At 39.8% G+C, this 18229-nt stretch overlaps 1 protein-coding gene across 2 annotated transcripts in view; it reads left to right on the top strand.

The window, feature by feature from the left end:
• HACD3 (3-hydroxyacyl-CoA dehydratase 3) overlaps nt 1-18229 on the top strand; it is a 39366-nt gene that overhangs the window by 419 nt on the left and 20718 nt on the right. Inside the window, exons 2-4 of one of the 2 annotated variants that reach the window (XM_039219131.1) lie at nt 2617-2709; nt 16184-16226; nt 18019-18092. In XM_039219131.1, the coding sequence (XP_039075062.1) occupies nt 2695-2709; nt 16184-16226; nt 18019-18092 (132 nt within the window). In that variant the 5' untranslated portion in view covers nt 2617-2694. The remainder of the gene's footprint in view (nt 1-2616; nt 2710-16183; nt 16227-18018; nt 18093-18229) is intronic. The other variant, XM_039219136.1, reaches the window with a different exon arrangement.

The raw sequence follows: 18229 nt of genomic DNA, 5'->3' as shown, positions 1-18229 counted from the left end.
CCGGGGCGCGACTCCCTGAAGGCTGCAGATCCCTTCGGGTGCTGCGTGAGTCCTGCGCGGGTCTCAGAGGCTGCCCACGCCTTCTCTTTGTTCGCAGTTAGCGGCCTGATTGAGCTCGAGCCCGGCCCTGGAGGCCCCGCCGTCGGGGTTCGAGTTTGCCGAGGCCCTTGGAGACGTGGGATGAGCCCCTTTGGCCAGGAGTTCAGAGTGACAGTGGCTTGCTGAGTCGCGGCGGGACGCCTGGCGCTGGCCTGAGAGGTCCAGCCGGGCCTGGCCTGTCGGACGTTCACAAGGCCCTCCGCTGCCCCCGAGGGGCCACACCCACCTTCCAACCAGTGTTGGAAATCATTCTTGTTAATTTTAATTTTAAAATCTGGAGGACCCCGAGAAAGTGATTTCCCCCCCTATTCTGAAGGCTATGAGCTCAGGTTTGAGGAGTTGCATAGAGAACTAAAAATTAAGTTACATCGAACATTTATGTTTGATTTCCGTAGCCTCTTCCATGAACAAGCTGCTACTTCCTAAATGGTGGAGATCCCAGGACCTGTGTAGCCCTTGCTTCTGTTCAAAGCATCCAGGATTCCAGTTTTTGAGAAACTGGAGTTTTCAGTCTGGAATGTTCTTTATGCAGTCATCCTTACTCCCTACTTCTCCCTGACGTCCGTGGCAATTTGTAACCTTCACTCAGCTCACTGCCTCTGAAGTCAGGCGTTTGTGTTTCTGTTCCTCTGCTTGCCTGGCATATTGTCTTGTGAAATGTGTGTAGGTGCTCTTTCAGTGTGGATTTGAATTTGTTGAATTGAATCTCTGTCTCTGGAATTTAAACCTGTTTTCCCGTTGAAAGATAAAGACAGTACTGGCCAGAATGCCTTTAGATAAGATGTGACATTGCATGATGTGTTATTTAATGTATTGAACCAGGCCGAATTATGATTTTGCATCAGAAGATGAGTAAATGTTCTGTGTTGTAATAAAGAAGGAAACAAAATCTTTGTTGATGGGGATCAAAGTCCCCATTTGGACCCCATTTGGAGAGGGTTTTCAATCAGTAAGTATGGAACACCTGTTATGACAGTCTCTTTTTAAAAAGTAGTCAATCATTATGTAGATCAATTAAACTCAGGCCCTGTCCTCTCTAGATGTTATATTGTAATAAGGATGTACTATTTTGGGATACTTTTGAAGCTGCAAACACTAAAGGTGTTTTAAGGGAATAGGATGATGGTGGTGGAAAGAAATGGAAATTAGTTGGACAAATGAAAGAATGCATCGTTCTTCTGTTTGTCTTCAGAGATCTCAACCTCTTAGTTAAGAAATATGAACACATGTTCATCATCCTTGGTATATTTAGAGACATGAAAGGTTTACATTTGAAATATATCATAGATAAGGAAATGTAAAGTGGAGGAAGAAAATGGAAGTTTCTGTTAGAAAGAGAATCCTTTTAGTTTTGGGGAAAAAATACATTTTTCCTTTCCAAAGCAACATGATAATACCATTCAAAACAGAAATCCTCTACCATGTTCAAGGTACTAGAGATTTACAAAGATGAGTCAGATAGCCTCAGCTTTCCAAGGGCATACTATCTAGAAGAAGCATATTATCATATACAAACCAAAACTTTTGTGTATGAGTATGTTTATTGGTAGAATTAGAGTTAAATATGAACCAGGCCTCTGGTGTTAAAGGAATTTGTTATCTCTCTTTTGTTTAGTTAGAGATGCCCTCCAGAAACGAGATGAAATATTCTTGTCAAACTGAGATTGGAAGAACTTTCCAGAAAGAGAAAGGCATAGACTCTTAGGTTTTCTGACTTGTACTGTATTAATGCACGACAGCCAAAGACTGCCAGGGAAACACCTCTAGGTAAACAGGTTGGATTGATTATTCATTTCAGCAAGGAGAGCACAGCCCATGGGGGGCAATGGTGTCTCATTAGGGGGGTTGGAACTGATTTTAGGATTTGGATGCTGTTAAAAAACACGGACAGTTCTGTGGTTGGTTATCTGAATAAATCTTATCTGTAAGGAGGAGAGATTAGCAAAAGAATAAAAGTAGTTTGTAGAGAAGTAGCAGTCACTCATTTTAGCCAAGAGAGAAAGGGTGTCTGGTATTTTGTGGGTGGCATAGTGGCTATATTTTTGTTGGTGCTTAAACAAGATTATGAAGTGACCTTTGTTACATTTCATCAGCGTTTCAGAAAAACCTTGTCCGAGGTTGGTGTTCTGTGCCATTATGCTTAAAAGGAGAATAATGTGGCCGAGCTGTGAGTGACAGGCCGCCCTCTGAATGTCAGGCGCTGCTCTTTCTTTTTAATTTCTCACTTAATTGCTCAATGCAGGGCTGTGGACTGATGGTTCAGGGTTCGAATGAAGCAGTTCATTTATTCAATGAAAACCATTTGTGGCATGCCTACTGCTCTTACCTCCTCGTTAAGCTAGGTGCTGGGTTTTTGGACAGCTCTCTGCTGCCCCCTGCTTTCTGGCATGTTTCATAGCTTATATGTTACTGAGTTTTAGTATTGCATTCCAGTTTTGCGGACATCAGCTCCCCTCCCCCCCCTTTCTGAGACACAAAGAACTGTTCAGTTTTCACGTCTCTATTCTGTCTTTGGAGGTACAGGGCTAGTGGCTGCTGAGAAACCACTACTGATGTGAGGAGGAATGGTACACAGTAAAGACTTCAACAGCAGCAATGTCTGTGTTTGAGGTAAGCAGTAGCAAAGATGCTAGCTAGAGTCCAGGGGGCTAGGGCAGAGTCCTTTTCACGATAGAGTTTATTTTCAAGATAAGCATAACATACATGTCTGTGCCAGCAACTATAATTGTTAAAGCATTTGTTCATTTATCAAGGTTTTGTTTTAGTTATATGTGGACAAAGTGCATATCTCCATTTGGGGGCTAATAGACAGATACCGTTGTTGTCCTTACTTGATAGTCTGGTAGAAAGAGTGGTAACTGAAGACATGAGATTGGGTTCTTGCTCTTCTACTTACTGTCTAGTGGCCACGGATAATTCACTTAACCCTTATGTGTCTCCGTTTCTTCATACAAATAAAATGTGAATACCCCTCATTCACAGGATTTTTTTGAAGTCTGAATTGGATCATGGATTTGAAAGTACTTTGTAAATTCTAGTTTGCTATTCAAATGAAAGGGATTATATTTTAGCTAAGAGAAACACAAAGAGTAATAGAACAAGGTAGAGTCTATTAGCAGAGTTATCCATATGTGATATCCTACATACCATACAACAGAGGTGGCTGTGCATATTAATAGGGGAAAGGATGAACAGTTAGGGAAATTGTTTGGGGATGATAGCAGATAGTAAAATGGGGGCGCCTAGGTGGGTCAGTCTGTTCAGCATCCAACTCTTGATTTTGGCTCAGGTCATGAGCCATGGAGCTGAGCATGGAGGCTGCTTAAGATTCTTTCTCTGTCTCCCTCTACTCCTCTCCCCTGTTCACAGCCTCTCTCTCTCCAAAATAACCCCAAAACAATAACAACAACAACAAAACATAAATAGCACAAAGATAAAATAAGATCTTGCCTTATGTCATACACAGAAGTTAATTCCAGGTGGGTTAATGACCTGAATGCATAAAGCAAAACTACTAAAAGAAAATATAGGAGACTGTATGGTATTGGGCCAGGGAAGAATGTGTTAAATAAGGCACACAAAGCATAAACCCTAAAGATTAACAAACTTAAGACAAACTTGAAGATATCTATGGCACATATCACTGACAAATGATTAACATCGGAAATATATAAAGAATCACTACAGATCAATAAGGAAAAGACCTATTACCCATTAAAAAGGGGGCAGAAAATATATGGAATTCAGAGTGAAAGGAAACAAGAAGGCTAGTAAGCCTGAGAAGATGTTTGATCTCAACTATAATCAGGGACATGTAAATTAAAGAGATAGTGTTTGTTAGTAAAATGATAATATTTCTTACATTAGATTGGGAAAGATCAAAAGTCTAACATTACCAGTTGTTGGTGAGATTGTTCAGCAGTGGGACATCTGTATACAGCTCCCTCCTCTGTCAAAGACCATCAGAAACATCTTGCTTTAACAAGTGGACTTATTGCTTGTTTCAGTGAGGGAGAACACATTTTGGGAAATCTTGGGGTATCTCAGTAAGAGGGTGTTAGAACTAAGTAATTATAGGATTTGGGTTTTGGTTGGATGTTTGGGAAAGGTCTAAGGAAGTAGGGATTCATTTTAGATTGGATGCTATTAGAGAGTGAGGACAATTCTAGATTGGATATTTTGTGGATGGCAGAGTGACCTGTTCTCAGACAAAATTATGAGTTGACCATACTTTGTGTCATTTCATCATTGTCTCAGAGAAACTTGAGGTCAGTTGGTTTTCTTTGAGACTATTTATGTAGGAGAGCAAAATGGCTTTGCTGTGAGCTTTAGAACAGCTTGTAACAATTTTGAGCTCTAGCTGTGAATGTCAGATCAGTTTCAGCTGTCAGAGCTGCTTATTTTCTTTTTTAAAAGGAGTTTTAAAAGTCATAAATATCTTTATATATAGTTCATTCTTATGTACTTACAAGTTTAAGCAAAATAAATTAGTGAAATTATTTCTAAACCATCTTGTATTTTGGAACTCACTCTTCTGAATCACTTTCAGCTCAGACATGTCACTGTCCCTGCTTTTCCACATGGTATCATCCTCTTGCCATTAAAAGGACTAAAATGCAGCATTTCTGAAAGAGTGCTCTTACATGGGCATTGTTGTTTCAGGTCATCATGACCTAGTTATAAGTTTTGATACAGGCACTTCTTGATCTTATCAGAAGACGTCAACAAAACATTTCCAGACAAGAATCAGGACTCCTCCTCCTTTCTCAAATGGCCTAGAAGTGGTTTGTTGACCGAAAAACTGAGTTACCCCTATGTAGCCATGCCCTCTGGGACAGTAGCCAAGTTCACATGTTCAGGCAGTGACAACCATGTTATGGCTGCCACTTTGCCAAAGCACTTGTATGGTGCCACTATCAATTGTAGTATATATCCTGACTTTAGAGATTATAAATGTGAAAAAAAATGTGCATTTCAGAATTGATGAAATCTAGCAGTGTTGGGAGTTGTCAGTTAATAAGTTGTAGTATTTAAATTCCTGAGACAGGATGAGCTCACCCAGGTAGGGACTGTAGATCAGAGGTTACCAACTCAAATGCCCTAAATACTGTGTGGCAATTAAGAGCCTGGGTGTCTTTTTGCCTTGATTTGAATCTTGGTTTTGCCTCTTGCTGATTTTGTTATTTCAGGCAAGTTACATAACTGATGTAAGCCTTAGTTTCCCATTTATAAAATCGTTATAATAGTACCTATTTTATAGGGCTCTGTATGTTTCTGTGTGTGAGTTAATAATGTGAAACACTTTAAACAATACCTGGCAGCAGGGGCACCTGGGTGGCACAGTCAGTTAAATGTCTGACTCTTGGTTTCTGCTCAAGGTCATGACCTCACAGTTCATAGGTTCAGGCCCCACATTGGGCTCTGCACGGACAGTGCGAAGCCTGCTTGAGATTCTCTCCCTCTCCTTCTCTCTCTCTCACTCTCCCCTCTCTCTGCCTCTTCCCTGCTCATGTGTGTTCTCTCTCTCTCTCTCAAAATAAATAATAAACTTAAAAAATTTTTAAACGATACCTGGAGTATAGTGAATGCCGGTAAATGTGAAGTGAGCTGGGTGGGGATTGTGGTTAATTGGAGAACATAGGGTTCATTTTAAGGAGGGAGCTATTGCTGCACAAGAATGCAGTTCTGAGGTTGGCTAATTCTCTAATTCGTGAAAGAGAAGAGAAGCTGGAAATCCAGATTAAAAAAATTTTTTTAATAGTTTATTTATTTTTGAGACAGAGAGAGACAAAGCACGAGCAGGGAAGGGGCAGAGAGAAAGGGAGACCCAGAATCCGAAACCGGCTCCAGGCTCCGAGCTGCCAGCACAGAACCCAACTTGGGGCTCGAACCCACGAACCGCAAGATCATGACCTGAGCCGAAGTCGGACGCTCCACCAACTGTGCCACCCAGGCGCCTCAATCCAGATTTTTTTTAAATGAAAGAAACCTCCTAGTTTTACACTGACTGAAGTTATTCAACAAATATATGGCAATGCCTACCATGTGCTTGGGAGTCTCCCAGACTCAGATTCTGGGACTTGGGCATGAGTCAAGGCAGATGGAGGTTCCTCCTCTGATGAAGTTTATGAGCTGAGGCTGGTGGTGGTGGAAGAGTGATAATAAAAGTAAACAAACTCATCGAATAGTTTGAAGTAATAGTGAATGTTATGGAGAAAGCCAGACAATACAAATATTAGAAAGTATCATGTGAACCGCCTCAGATCGGGTTGTCAGGGAAGGTCTCTAAGGAAGTGTCATATGAGCAGAGACCTAAATGTGAAGAAGCCATGCAAAATTATGTGAACTGAATGTCACAGGGTGAGGGAACATCTCCTGCACAATCCCTAGGGGGGAAGTACTTGGTGGTGAATTCAGATGAAAAATTAATACATAAATAAAACAATTTCTGCAGGCCATATAAAATATTGAGGGTTTAATTTGGCCTGTTAAGATGCCAATTTATGACAGAAAATGGATAGATATTAAAAACTGGTGGAGGGTCGCCTGGGTGGCTCAGTTAACTGTCCCACTTTGGCTCATGGTTCATGGGTTTAAGCCCCATGTTAGATTCTGTGCTGACAGCTCAGAGCCTGGGGCCTGCTTCAGATTCTGTGTCTCCTTCTCTCTGCACCTGCTTCGCTCACGCTCTGTCTGTCTCTTAAAAATAAATAAACAATAAAAATTTTAAAAACAAACTGGTGGAGATAGGAAGCAGCCCAGGGTTGAATCTTGAGCTATTCAGCCATTTAGAAGTTGAGCAGAGGAGAAAGAACCACAAAAGATAGAGAAGGAGTAGCCTATGAGGCGTAAAAATCCAGACAGTGTCCTGTGATGTTCTAGATGCCAGGGGAGAGGAGTGTTTCTGTGGGGTGTAGTCACCTGTGTCCAGTGCTGCTCACAGGTTGAGTATGGTGATATTACATATCTATTGGATTTGCCTGCATGGAGTTTATTGATCTAGATAATAACAGTTTCGGTGGAGTGACAGGGATGGAGCCTGGATCAGAGTAGATTTAAGAGTAAGTTTATGGTGAGGAAGAAGTAATGATTATAGATAACTTTTAAAGAAGTTTTTTTCGGGGATGCCTGTGTGGCTCAGTCAGTTAAGCATCTGACTTCAGCTCAGGTCATGATCTCATGGTTCATAGGTTCGAGCCCCGTGCCGGGCTCTGTGCTGACAGCCAGCTCAGAGCCTGGAGCCTGCTTCAGATTCTGTGTCTCCCTCTCTCTCTGAACTTCCCCTGCTCACGCTGTCTCTCTCTCTCTCTTTCTCAGAAATAAATAAAACATTAAAAAAATTAAAAAAAAATTTTTTTTTCTTGGATTGGGGAGGGGATGGGCAGAGAAATCAGTGGTACAGTATTTTGGAGTTCAGAGAAGAGAGCAAGCTTTCTTTCTAAAAGCTGTAGGCCTTGAGCTGCGTTTTTAAATGTAAGTAGAATTTGGATTCCAAAAACGGGGATTAAAGGGGACGTGTGCTGGTATGTACACCCAACTGAATATAATGCAGCTATAAAAACAACAAGTGAGGTCTCAATGAACTGGTGTGGATTGAGTTAGATGAAAAAAGCAAAGTATGTGAGAATGTATATTATATCTACCTTTACTGTAGAACAAAAAAGATACAAGAATATCTGGGTATATTTACTTATTTTGTGGAAGACATGTATGCATACATACAGAGGAAAGATAAACCAGAAACTACTGAAATGGTTATGAATAGGTAGTGAGCAGGAATGTGGTAGAGGGAGATAGCTTTAAGGTAGATACATTTCTACAAAGTTTGATTTTTGAATGATGTGAACATCTAACATATTCAAAAATAATACTCAATAAAAAAGAATACAGTGGCAAATCTTGAAACTCAATACAAATAGAATAAAAAGAACCTAACTATCTTTCAAGTTGATACCATAGCTGTCCAGATCAGCAAGTTAATACAAGTAATGACTGAACACAGTATTCTGGTTCTTTGGTAGAATACCTTCAGAGATGGGGCGCCTGGGTGGCTCAGTCGGTTAAGCATCCGACTTCAGCTCAGGTCATGATCTCATGGTCCGTGGGTTCGAGCCCCATGTCGGGCTATGTGCTGACAGCCAGCTCAGAACCTAGAGCCTGTTTCAGATTCTGTGTCTCCCTCTCTCTCTGACCCTCTCCTGCTCACGCTCTCTGCCTCAGAAATAAATAAAACAACAAAAAAAATACCTTCAGAGAACAAAAAGAACTACAAATAAATGTTACGATTTACTCAGTAGGTTTATTGTAAGTAAAAGTATGGATATAATTCAGAAACTTTTAGATCACACAAATAAGTAAATAGGTTAATGCTATTAGGAACCAAGATTTTCACTGTAAGAGATAAAAATACTGAGTGACAGAAGATGAGAAGCTCTATAATAGTAAATTTTAATTGTAAATTTAAAATATGACAATGTGACTTTAAAAATTCATAGCTAGGTATTAAAAATGAGCACTGAGTATACTTCAGTGTGCCAGATCCTGTTTTCTAAATTATCGTTCTCTACTAAATGAGCTAAGGCTCCTTGAAGAAATGGGCCGATTGTTCCAAGTTTGTGCATCCTCAAAGGCTACAAGGTCATGTCAGAATAACATAGGAGCTGGTTTGAAGGGATTTCCACTGGACAAATTTGTGATAATTCGAACATCAAAAAGAATAAGAATAGTAGTAGATTTTGGCAGAGAGGAGTACAAAAGGCGAGCCATCAGTTCCTAGGGATAGTCAAAAGGAAATGGAGCTGGAGCTGGGGGGGGCTGTGCTGGCAGGAGGTGGGGGTGGTTAAGCACCAGGGATTTGGAACTGTTCAGTATCTTACTGTGATGGATAGAAGACCCTATACTTGTAATAAAATTGTATAGAACTCACACACATACATACAAATGAATACAAGTTAAACTGGGAAACCATGAATAAGAGTGAATTATATCAATGTCAATATCCTGATTGTGATATTGTAATCATGTAAAATATCATTGAGAGAATCTGGGCAAAGAATACAAGGGATCTCTTGGTGTTATTTCTTATAACCGCATGTAGATTTACAATGATCTCAGTAAAAATTTCAATTTAAAATATAAGAGGGAAGGGGCGCCTGGGTGGCTTAGTCGGTTAAGCGTCCGACTTTCGCTTTGGTCATGATCTCTTGGTTCGTGGGTTCGTGCCCCTCGTTGGGCTCTGTGCTGACTGCCAGCTCAGAGCCTGGAGCCTGTTTCAGTCTGTGACTCCCTTTCTCTCTGACCCTCCCCTGCTCACGCTGTCTCTCTCTCTCTCTCCTAAAAATAAATAAAACATTAAAAAATAAAATAAAATAAAATAAAATACAAGAGGGAAGGGAGAAAGGGAAAACTTTTTCTTCCTTACAGAACAATCCCAGCTTAAAAAAAAAAATAAAGGAATGACTGAATTAGAAAATCATTGTGGAGCCTCCAAATCAGGCAAGGATTAACAACGGGCAACAGGTCCATGAGAGGAAAGAGTTAGAGACTAGGAGATGACACTGTTAGATCACTCACAAATTGCAAAAGAAAAAGTACCTTTACAGTGGAGGGTTCTGGCAGTCCCCGTTGCTTAATCAAATGATCAGACTTAGTATCATCCATATGACAGTATCAGCCTCCTCCTATGATGCCTTAGGAAGTGTCCATATCAAAAAAAAAATAAATAAATAAAAGAAGTATCCATATCACCTATGGAGTATTCTTGTCAAAAATTAATATGAAGGAATGTACAAATCCAGGACATATTTTCTAAGACAACTGGCATGGATTAAAAATAATAAAAGTAGAAGTCTGGGTGAGGTTAAGATAGACATTAAACAGTCAAATGGGATGTATGAACTTTGGTTCTGGATTGGGTTTTTTTTTTTTTTTAAGCATAAATGTAGTAGTGGTTTAAAGGTAGCCACATCAAGAGCTCAATTGAGAAGTGGACTCTATTTTGTCTTCCTTTGAATCTGGACAGGTCCTCTGGCAGCTTAACTAGTAGAATGCTGCAGAGTGATGCTGTGGTCAGTTCCAGGCCTAACTTTTTTTTTTTTTTTTTACAAATAGTTTATCAAGTTGGTTTCCATATAACACCCAGTGCTCATCCCCACAAGTGCCCTCCTCCATGCCCATCTCCCCTCTCTCCACGACACCCATCAGTCCTCAGTTTGTTCTCATCATTCAAGAGTCTCTCATGGTTTGCCTCTCTCCCTTTCCCCCATTTCCCCCCTTCTTCTCACCCATGGCCCTCCGTTAAGTTCCTCCTAATCCTCCAATACGTGCAAACATATGATATTTGTCCTTCTCTGCCTGACTTATTTCGCTCAGCATAACACCCTCAAGGTCCATCCATGTTGCTACACATGCAGGCCTAACTTTTTAAGAGAACTGCCAGCTTATGCTTCCTCTCTCTTAGAACACTTGCTGTTGAGACATTCCCTCCCAGAACTTAGACTTCTAGATTCAACAGATAAGGAGGCTTAGAAGGTCACTGTAGCCAGAGGAAGAAAAGCAACCAGAATATGAATGCTTACTAGTTACCAGACTCTGAATGTTATATTCAATTCTTAGAACAGTTTTGTAAAATAAGAGGTGTTACTGTTGTTTTAAAAATAATGATGGTTGTGGGGTGCCTGGGTGGCTCTGTCAGTTAAGCATATGATTCTTGAATTGGCTCAGGTCATAATCTCGTGGTTCTTGAGTTTAAGCCCTGTGTTGCGCTCTGTGCTGTCAGCGTGAAGCCCCCTTCAGATCCTCGGTCTTCCTTTATCTCTGCCCCACCCCCACTCACGTGTGTGTGTGTGTGTGTGTGTGTGTGTGTGTGTGTGTGCGCGCGCGCACACACATGGGCTCTCTCTAAATACACTTAAAAAAATAGTTGTTGTGGATTTGAAAGTGAATGATAGAAATAAAAGTGATGTAACTAGGATTTGAACTCAGGTCCATCTAATTTCAGTCACCTTTTACCGTTTTCCCTAACCACTCCTCTTTTCATAAGCAAAAGTACAGTTTTTCTCTAGTAAAAGATGGGCTAGGTTGTGTGGATCCTAAAAACAACTAAAAATGTTCAGTGAAACTCTTAAAATCATCAAAGAGTGAACAAGTTAGAATTTAAAGCAGGAATTCTGATAAAGCTGAATATAGAAACTGCTTTTGCTCTGAGAACGTTTGCTGAACTGAGTAAACTTGAACTTTGGCTTTGATAGCCTGACAGAGTGCAGGGACAGAATAAGATCAAAACCCATCAAAGATGTAATATTTAACAGGAAACCCTTCTTCGCCTAAACTACTTCAGAGGACTATACTCTTAGGGTAAGGATGACCTAGAAGTAAATCCATCCCATGCCTTACCACTGCGGAAAGTAGAGGAAAAGGTCCTTGAAGAGTTAAAATCATTAGCTGACTTTTAAAAAATTATGTAGCTCAAATAATGTACAGTTTTGGAAATCTAAAACTCCTCAAGTCATGAATTTAGTTGAAAGTGGTCTCAACTAGTGAGCCCCTTGGCAAATGCAGATCCCTGTGGTACAGCTATGCTGATATCAGATAATAATTTTAGACAAAAATGTATTTTAGAGATTCAATGATCAGTTCATAATGATAGAGGTTTCAGTTCACCAAGAAGGTAAAACAGTATTATATGTACATAACTTATATGTAACTAACATGACCTCAGTGATATGTAAAGTAACAGAAGTACAAGGAGAAATAGATAAGTTTACAGTAGTATGATTTCTCAGTAATTGATAGAATAACAAGTTAAATTCAGTAAAGATACAGATTATGTGAACAGTTAACAGTAAACCTACTAGACAGATGTCGAACACTGTATCTAACAATTCCAGAATATACATTCAAGTTCACTCAGAACGTTTACACAGTATGATTGTATACTGCTTCCTAATGCAAGTCTCCACAAATTTGAAAGGATTCAAATCAGAGACTGCCCTCTGATCACAATGCAGTTGAGTAGAAATGGATAATAAGGTGACTGGAAAATCTCATGTATTTTGGAAATTAAATACTTCTTAGTAACCCATGTATCAAGAAAGAAGCAATAATGAATATTAGAAAATACGTTAGACTGAATGATAATGAAAATAATACATTCAAAGCTTGAGAGATGCAATCAAAGTAGAGGTTGGCAGGAAATTTATATTCCTTTTAAAAGAAACTGTAATGGACAGGGGCTCAGTTGGGTGAGTGTCCGACTCTTGATTTTAGCTCAGGTCATGATCTCATGGTTTGTAGAACTGAGCCCCACATGAGGCTCTGCACTGGACAGTGCAGAGACTGCTTGGGATTCTCTCTCTCTCTCTCTCTCTCTCTCTCTCTCTGCCCCTTCTCCCTCAAAATAAATAAACATTTAAAAGAATCTTAAATTTTAGCAAAGTATTTTCATTTTCTTTGGATAAATAGCCAGAAGTAGAGTTGCTGGATTGTATGGTAGTTCTATTTTAATTTTTTGAGGAAACTCCATACTGTTTTCCATAGTGGCTGCACCAATTTACATTCCCACCAACAGTACGTGAGGACTCCCTTTTTTCCACATCCTCACCAAGCTGGGTTTTTTTTTCTTTTGGATAGTAGCCATTCTGACAGGTGTGAGGTGATATCTCATTGTAGTTTTGATTTGCATTTCCCTGATCAGAAATGTTTAGCATCTTTTCATGTGTCTGTTGGCCATCTGTATGTCTTCTTTGGAAAAATACCTATTCATATCCTGGGCCCATTTTTTAAATTGGATTTTGTTTCTATGTTGAGTTGTATAGGAGTTCTTGATGTATTTTGGATTATCAATCCCTTATGGGATATATCACTTACAAATGCCTCCTCCCATTCAGTAAGTTGTGTTTTTGTTTTGTTAATGGTTTCCTTCACTGTGCAAATGCTTTCTAGTGAGTTGTAGTCCCTATTTGTTTTTGCTTTGTCGTCCTTGCCTGAAGAGACAGGGGTTTACTGCCTATGTTTTCTTTTAGAAGTTTTATTGTTTCAGGTCTTACATTTGAATCTTCAATCCATTTTGAATTTATTTTTGTATATGGTGTAAGAAAGTGGTCCAACTTCATTCTTTTGCATGTAGCTTTTATCTGTGTCTTACAGTTTTCAGAATCCAGGTCTTTTACCTCCTTGGTTAAATGTATTCCTAGGTATTTTATTCTTTTTGGCACAGTTGTAAATGTAGTTGTTTTCTGTTTCCCTTTCTGATAGTCCATTACTAGTTTATAGAAATAGAGCAGATTTCTGTATACTGATTGTATATCCTGCAACTTCATGGAATTCATTTATTAATCCTAGTAGTTTTTTGGTAGAGTCTTTAGAATTTTTTGTATTTATTAGTTTCATGTCATCTGCAAATAGGGACAGTTTTACTTTTTTTTTTTTTTTTTTTTTTTTACCAGTTTGGATGCCATTTATTTATTTATTTGTCTGGTTTCTACCCACTAGATAAAAGTGGGTAGAGTGGGTGTCCTTGTCTTTGTGATCTTAGAGAAAAGTTGAAAGCTTTTCATCATTGAGTTTGATGTTAGCTATGAGTTTGTCTTATATGGCCTTTATTATGTTGAGGTATATTCCCTCTATACACACTTTGTTGAGAGGCTTTTTCATAAATAATGATAAATTACATCATTGTATTTACCGTTTGATGTTGGATTTTGTCAGATGCTTTTTTTAATCTATTGAGATGATCATGTGCTTTTTGTCCTTCGTTCTATTAATGTGATGTATCATGTTGATTGATTTTAGTATATTGAAACATCTTTGCATCCCTGGAATAAATCTCACTTGATCATGGCGTATGATCTTTTTAATGTACTGTTGCTTTCAGTTTGTTAATATTTTGTTGAAGATTTTTGCTTCTGTGTTTATTAGAGATATTGGTCTGTAATTTTTTTTTTTGTAATCTCTTTGGTTTTGGTATCAGGGTAATGCTGGCCTCATAGAATAGGTTTGGAAGTGTTCCTCCTCTTCAAGTTTTTGGAATAGTTTCAGAAAGATAGGTATTAACTCTTCTTTAAATATTTGGTATTTACCTGTGAAGCCATCTGGCCCTGGACTTTAATTTGTTAGTAGTTCTTTGACTGCTGATTCAATTTCTTTTTTTTTTGTTTGTTTTGATTTTTAAAAGCATATTTTTTTTTGAGTGAGGAAAGTGTGATTTTATTTTTTTTTGCTGTTATTCTTTATTTTTTTATTTTTTATTTTTTTTACAAATAGTTTATTGTCAAATTAGTTTCCACATAACATGCAGTGCTCATCCCCACAAGTGTCCTCCTCCATGCCCATCCCCCCCTCCCCCCCTCTTCCTTCAGTCCTCAGTTTTTGTCAGCATTCAAGAGTCTCTCATGGTTTGCCTCTCTCCCTTTCCCCCACCATTTCCACCCTTCTTCTCCCCCTTGTTCCTCCGTCAAGTTCCTCCTAATTCTCCTATACGTGCAAACATATGATATTTGTCCTTCTCTGCCTGACTTATTTCGCTCAGCATAACACCCTCAAGGTCCATCCATGTTGCTACACATGGCCAGATTTCATTTTTTCTCATTGCCATGTAGTATTCCATTGTATTGATAAACCACATCTTCTTGATCCATTCTTCTGTTGATGGACACTTAGGCTCTTTCCATGTTTTAGCTATTGTGGAGAGTGCTGCCATGAACATTGGGGTGCATGTGCTCCTATGTAGACTGCTGATTCAATTTCATTCCTTTTTCCTTCTAAGTGGCTTGAAGTTTGGGAAACACACCAATTTGGGCAAGAAGTGACCTGGGTGGGAAATTTACCTCCAAGACATTCTGGAACTTTAGCTTTAATGAGAATATTTATATCAAAACCCTGTTTCCTTTACTGAGGGACCATGTCCGTGGAAGTGTAACTTCTTTTACTGAGGTTTCCTAACTGCCTCTTCCTGCCAAAGAGAAGATCATCTAGATTTTTAGCTCTTCCAGGTGAGCATCTCAGCCTGAAGTCTGTACTCCCACTGGGGAGGTTCTGAACATAAAGCCTGGCTCAGTCACTCACCCCCACCCACCTATTCTTTCCCTTTTCCTAACACTCTTGGCTGTTAATAGAGCCTGCAGGCTCCCACTCCCCATTAGTATATCCACTCCCAACCTTCTCTCTGTTGTTGGTTTCCTTCAATGTGTGATGGAGCTCTCAGCACAGAGAACTGAGCCTACAGGAGAGAAATCAATAAATTCATTATGGCCCTGGAAACATGCTGCTCCCTGCTTATTAATTTTGAGCTGGGAGGTAGGAGGTGAGTAGTTTCTTATCCATTGAAAAAAGAGTTTCACTTTAAGTTATGTAGTTAAAGGCATGTATCAACTTCTGGGAGTAAGTGAACAACTTGGAGAATTGCAATCTTTTCTAGTGTTGGTTTGGATAGGGGTTAAGAGCGTGAGGCGCCTGAGGTGAGGGCACTGCATGTTTCACTTTGAACCAGTCTCCTGTAACTGTCAGCCCTTCTTCCTGCCTGTTGGAATTAATTTACTCTTCTTGTTGCAATACAGGCCCCACTTTTGGTAAAACTTGCCCCAGCCATCCGGTTCTTGAATTTGTTCTCTTGTGAGTGCCCATTACATTTACTGCTTTTTACTACTCTCTTGGTTTTGAGTACATGTTATTTGATACTATTTGATACCTTCTCACAGGAAATGACTCATCTGTTCCACTAGATTCTCTGCCTTCATAGCTCAGGGACTGAGTCTTGGAGATCTGTGTATTCCCAGAAAATAACTCGCATAGCACCTTGTGCCATTTGCCATTATCAGAACAAACTGACTCAGTATCTGATAGTTATGCACAGTAAGAACAGTTTAGGGCTCTTCTTGCAGCAGCCTGCCATCTCACATGGGTACAGATAGGCACGGAGAAACCCTGTACAGAGCTGTCAGTCAGCAACTATATGTATTTTCTGGGGGAGGCAATAGGTAGGCGGCCAAGTCCCTAAGGGGGAAGGATGGCGGGAAGTAAGCCCGGTTTTAATTTCATTTTTCTCCTATTAAAATGCCCTTCTTGCATCCTTGGTCTCTTTTCACAGAATCCTGCCATCAGCATCACTGAAAATGTGCTTCATTTCAAAGGTCAGTATCCGGGCAAATGCTCCCCGCTTTCTACACCGCTAAAGAGGCATGGTGGTGGTTTCTTTTTGTCTGTTTGTTTTATTCACTTTCTATTGATGCTCACCTCTCTGCTGTTCTTGGGATAAACTAGATTGTTTTGAAATACATGAGTAGAAAAGTCAAAGAACATATTTAAGTCCTGCTTTCCTCTTGGAGACGCAGTAGATAGAGCAAGAAAGAATCCCAAGCTGGAAATCCAGAGATCTGTCTTCTAGTTCTAATCCTGCTATCACCTTGAACAACTTACTGACTTCTGTAGACCTAGAAAATGAAGACATTTGGTTATAATCTGTTTCTCAAGCTTTAGGAGATATGGACACCTGAGAATATGTCCTAAGCATCCTCCAGGGCCACAGACCCTGGTTTGAGAAAACATGTTCAGAATTAAATATGGTCACTTTAAGTGATACTTAATTTCATTGCAGCTGTAAACATGGCTACAAACACAGCTGCTAAACTCATGTGTCAATACTTGATTATAATGTAGCCATCTAGGTGATCCAGAATATGCTTTTTTAAAAAGGATTATAATCAAAACAAAAAATAGAAATTTTCTGAATGAGATTTTGCGGCTCCCTGAAGGCACAGTCAAAGGCCGGTTTAAGAAACATGGCATTCTAGACGATACCTAAAGCCTTTGCAGCTCTGACAGTCTTTGATTCTGTGAACCTGCCTCTGTCTCCTTTCTCATCAGTGTGTCAGCAGATTTGCTGCTGGGCCTGAGAGGGTAGGTCCAGATTCATTGTCACCCAGTGGATTGGGATTCTCCCTGCTCTCTTTTTGTTCTAGTTCCTTGGAATGGCATTAGTAAGTGACTGGGGTTATGGGATATTGACGACTTTGTGCTTTACTTGAGATTCCATCCACTTTAATATACTTGCATGAAAGCACAGCCTGGCTTCTGTATCTGCTTTTTAAGAGGAGAGCACTTGTGGTAGCAGCTCAGAGTTTTGGAGGTGTTACACATTTGAGAGGAAGTTAAGTGATGAAAGCGTATCTTGCCAGTTGGAGATTATGGACTGCTCAACCGTAAGGAATTTATGGTCTTAGAGAACAGTAGCCACCTGTAGCAGATATTAGGCAAATTATACCACCTATGGCCAGATGAGGAAAGAGAATCCAGGAGGGAATCAAATGATAGACAAGTCAGAGAATTAGAGGGGAAGGGATGTCCAGCAGTCATTGGCACCTCCGCATGGCACCTGTTTGATTTGGGGAGAGGAGCCTGACATGTCAAGGCACAGAGATGGTGTAACCCTGGGACTTTCATCCCAGATCCATTTATCCTCTCTTAGGAATGAGCTGAGGAAATTATATTTCTCTTTTTCACTCCTTTCGGGATGTGCTAAAGGAGAAGCGAGCTTCTCAGTTTTCTATCCTTGGTGGGGAGATGTTAGATTCAGAGCTTTCTTTGAGACAGTCCAGCATTACCACATTCTCTGCAACTCTCCTTAACCGCAGTCAAGAGAATATGCCCACCTGAAATTTCTCTGCTCAGGATTCAGTACCAAAGTAAATGTGAAAGTTAAATTTACATCTGTGTGATACCTTTGGCTTTGCTTTCTGTATTCCTTTTTCTGCCTCTTATTTGTACCGGGTATTATCAAGGCCACATTGGGAGATGTACTCACAGGCCCCCACTTGTTTTGGCATGATCCATTACTATTTGTATGCTTCTGAAAGAACTGCATCAAGCTTTTGGATGGCCTTGCTCTGCCTGTTCACATTATAACCTATATTTCTTTCTTTTTAGCTCAGGGACATGGTGCCAAAGGAGACAATGTCTATGAATTTCACCTGGAGTTCTTAGACCCTGTAAAACCAGAGGTATGTTCTCCCTTTTCTCACTTCTCTTTCCATTTTAGGAAATAAATACTAGTAGTTTAGTAAAATATGAAGGCAGGGGTTGTGGGGGAAATTAAGGTGAAAGCCAAAGGAGAATATGGTTCTTTTATTGAGAACTG

The sequence above is a fragment of the Hyaena hyaena genome, unplaced genomic scaffold, assembly GCF_003009895.1.
Source record: "Hyaena hyaena isolate Hyena2069 unplaced genomic scaffold, ASM300989v1 scaffold_15, whole genome shotgun sequence".
Classification (NCBI taxonomy): Eukaryota; Metazoa; Chordata; class Mammalia; order Carnivora; family Hyaenidae; genus Hyaena; species Hyaena hyaena.
The sequence above is the reverse complement of the archived record's forward strand: the minus strand, read 5'-3'. Positions and strand labels throughout refer to the sequence as shown.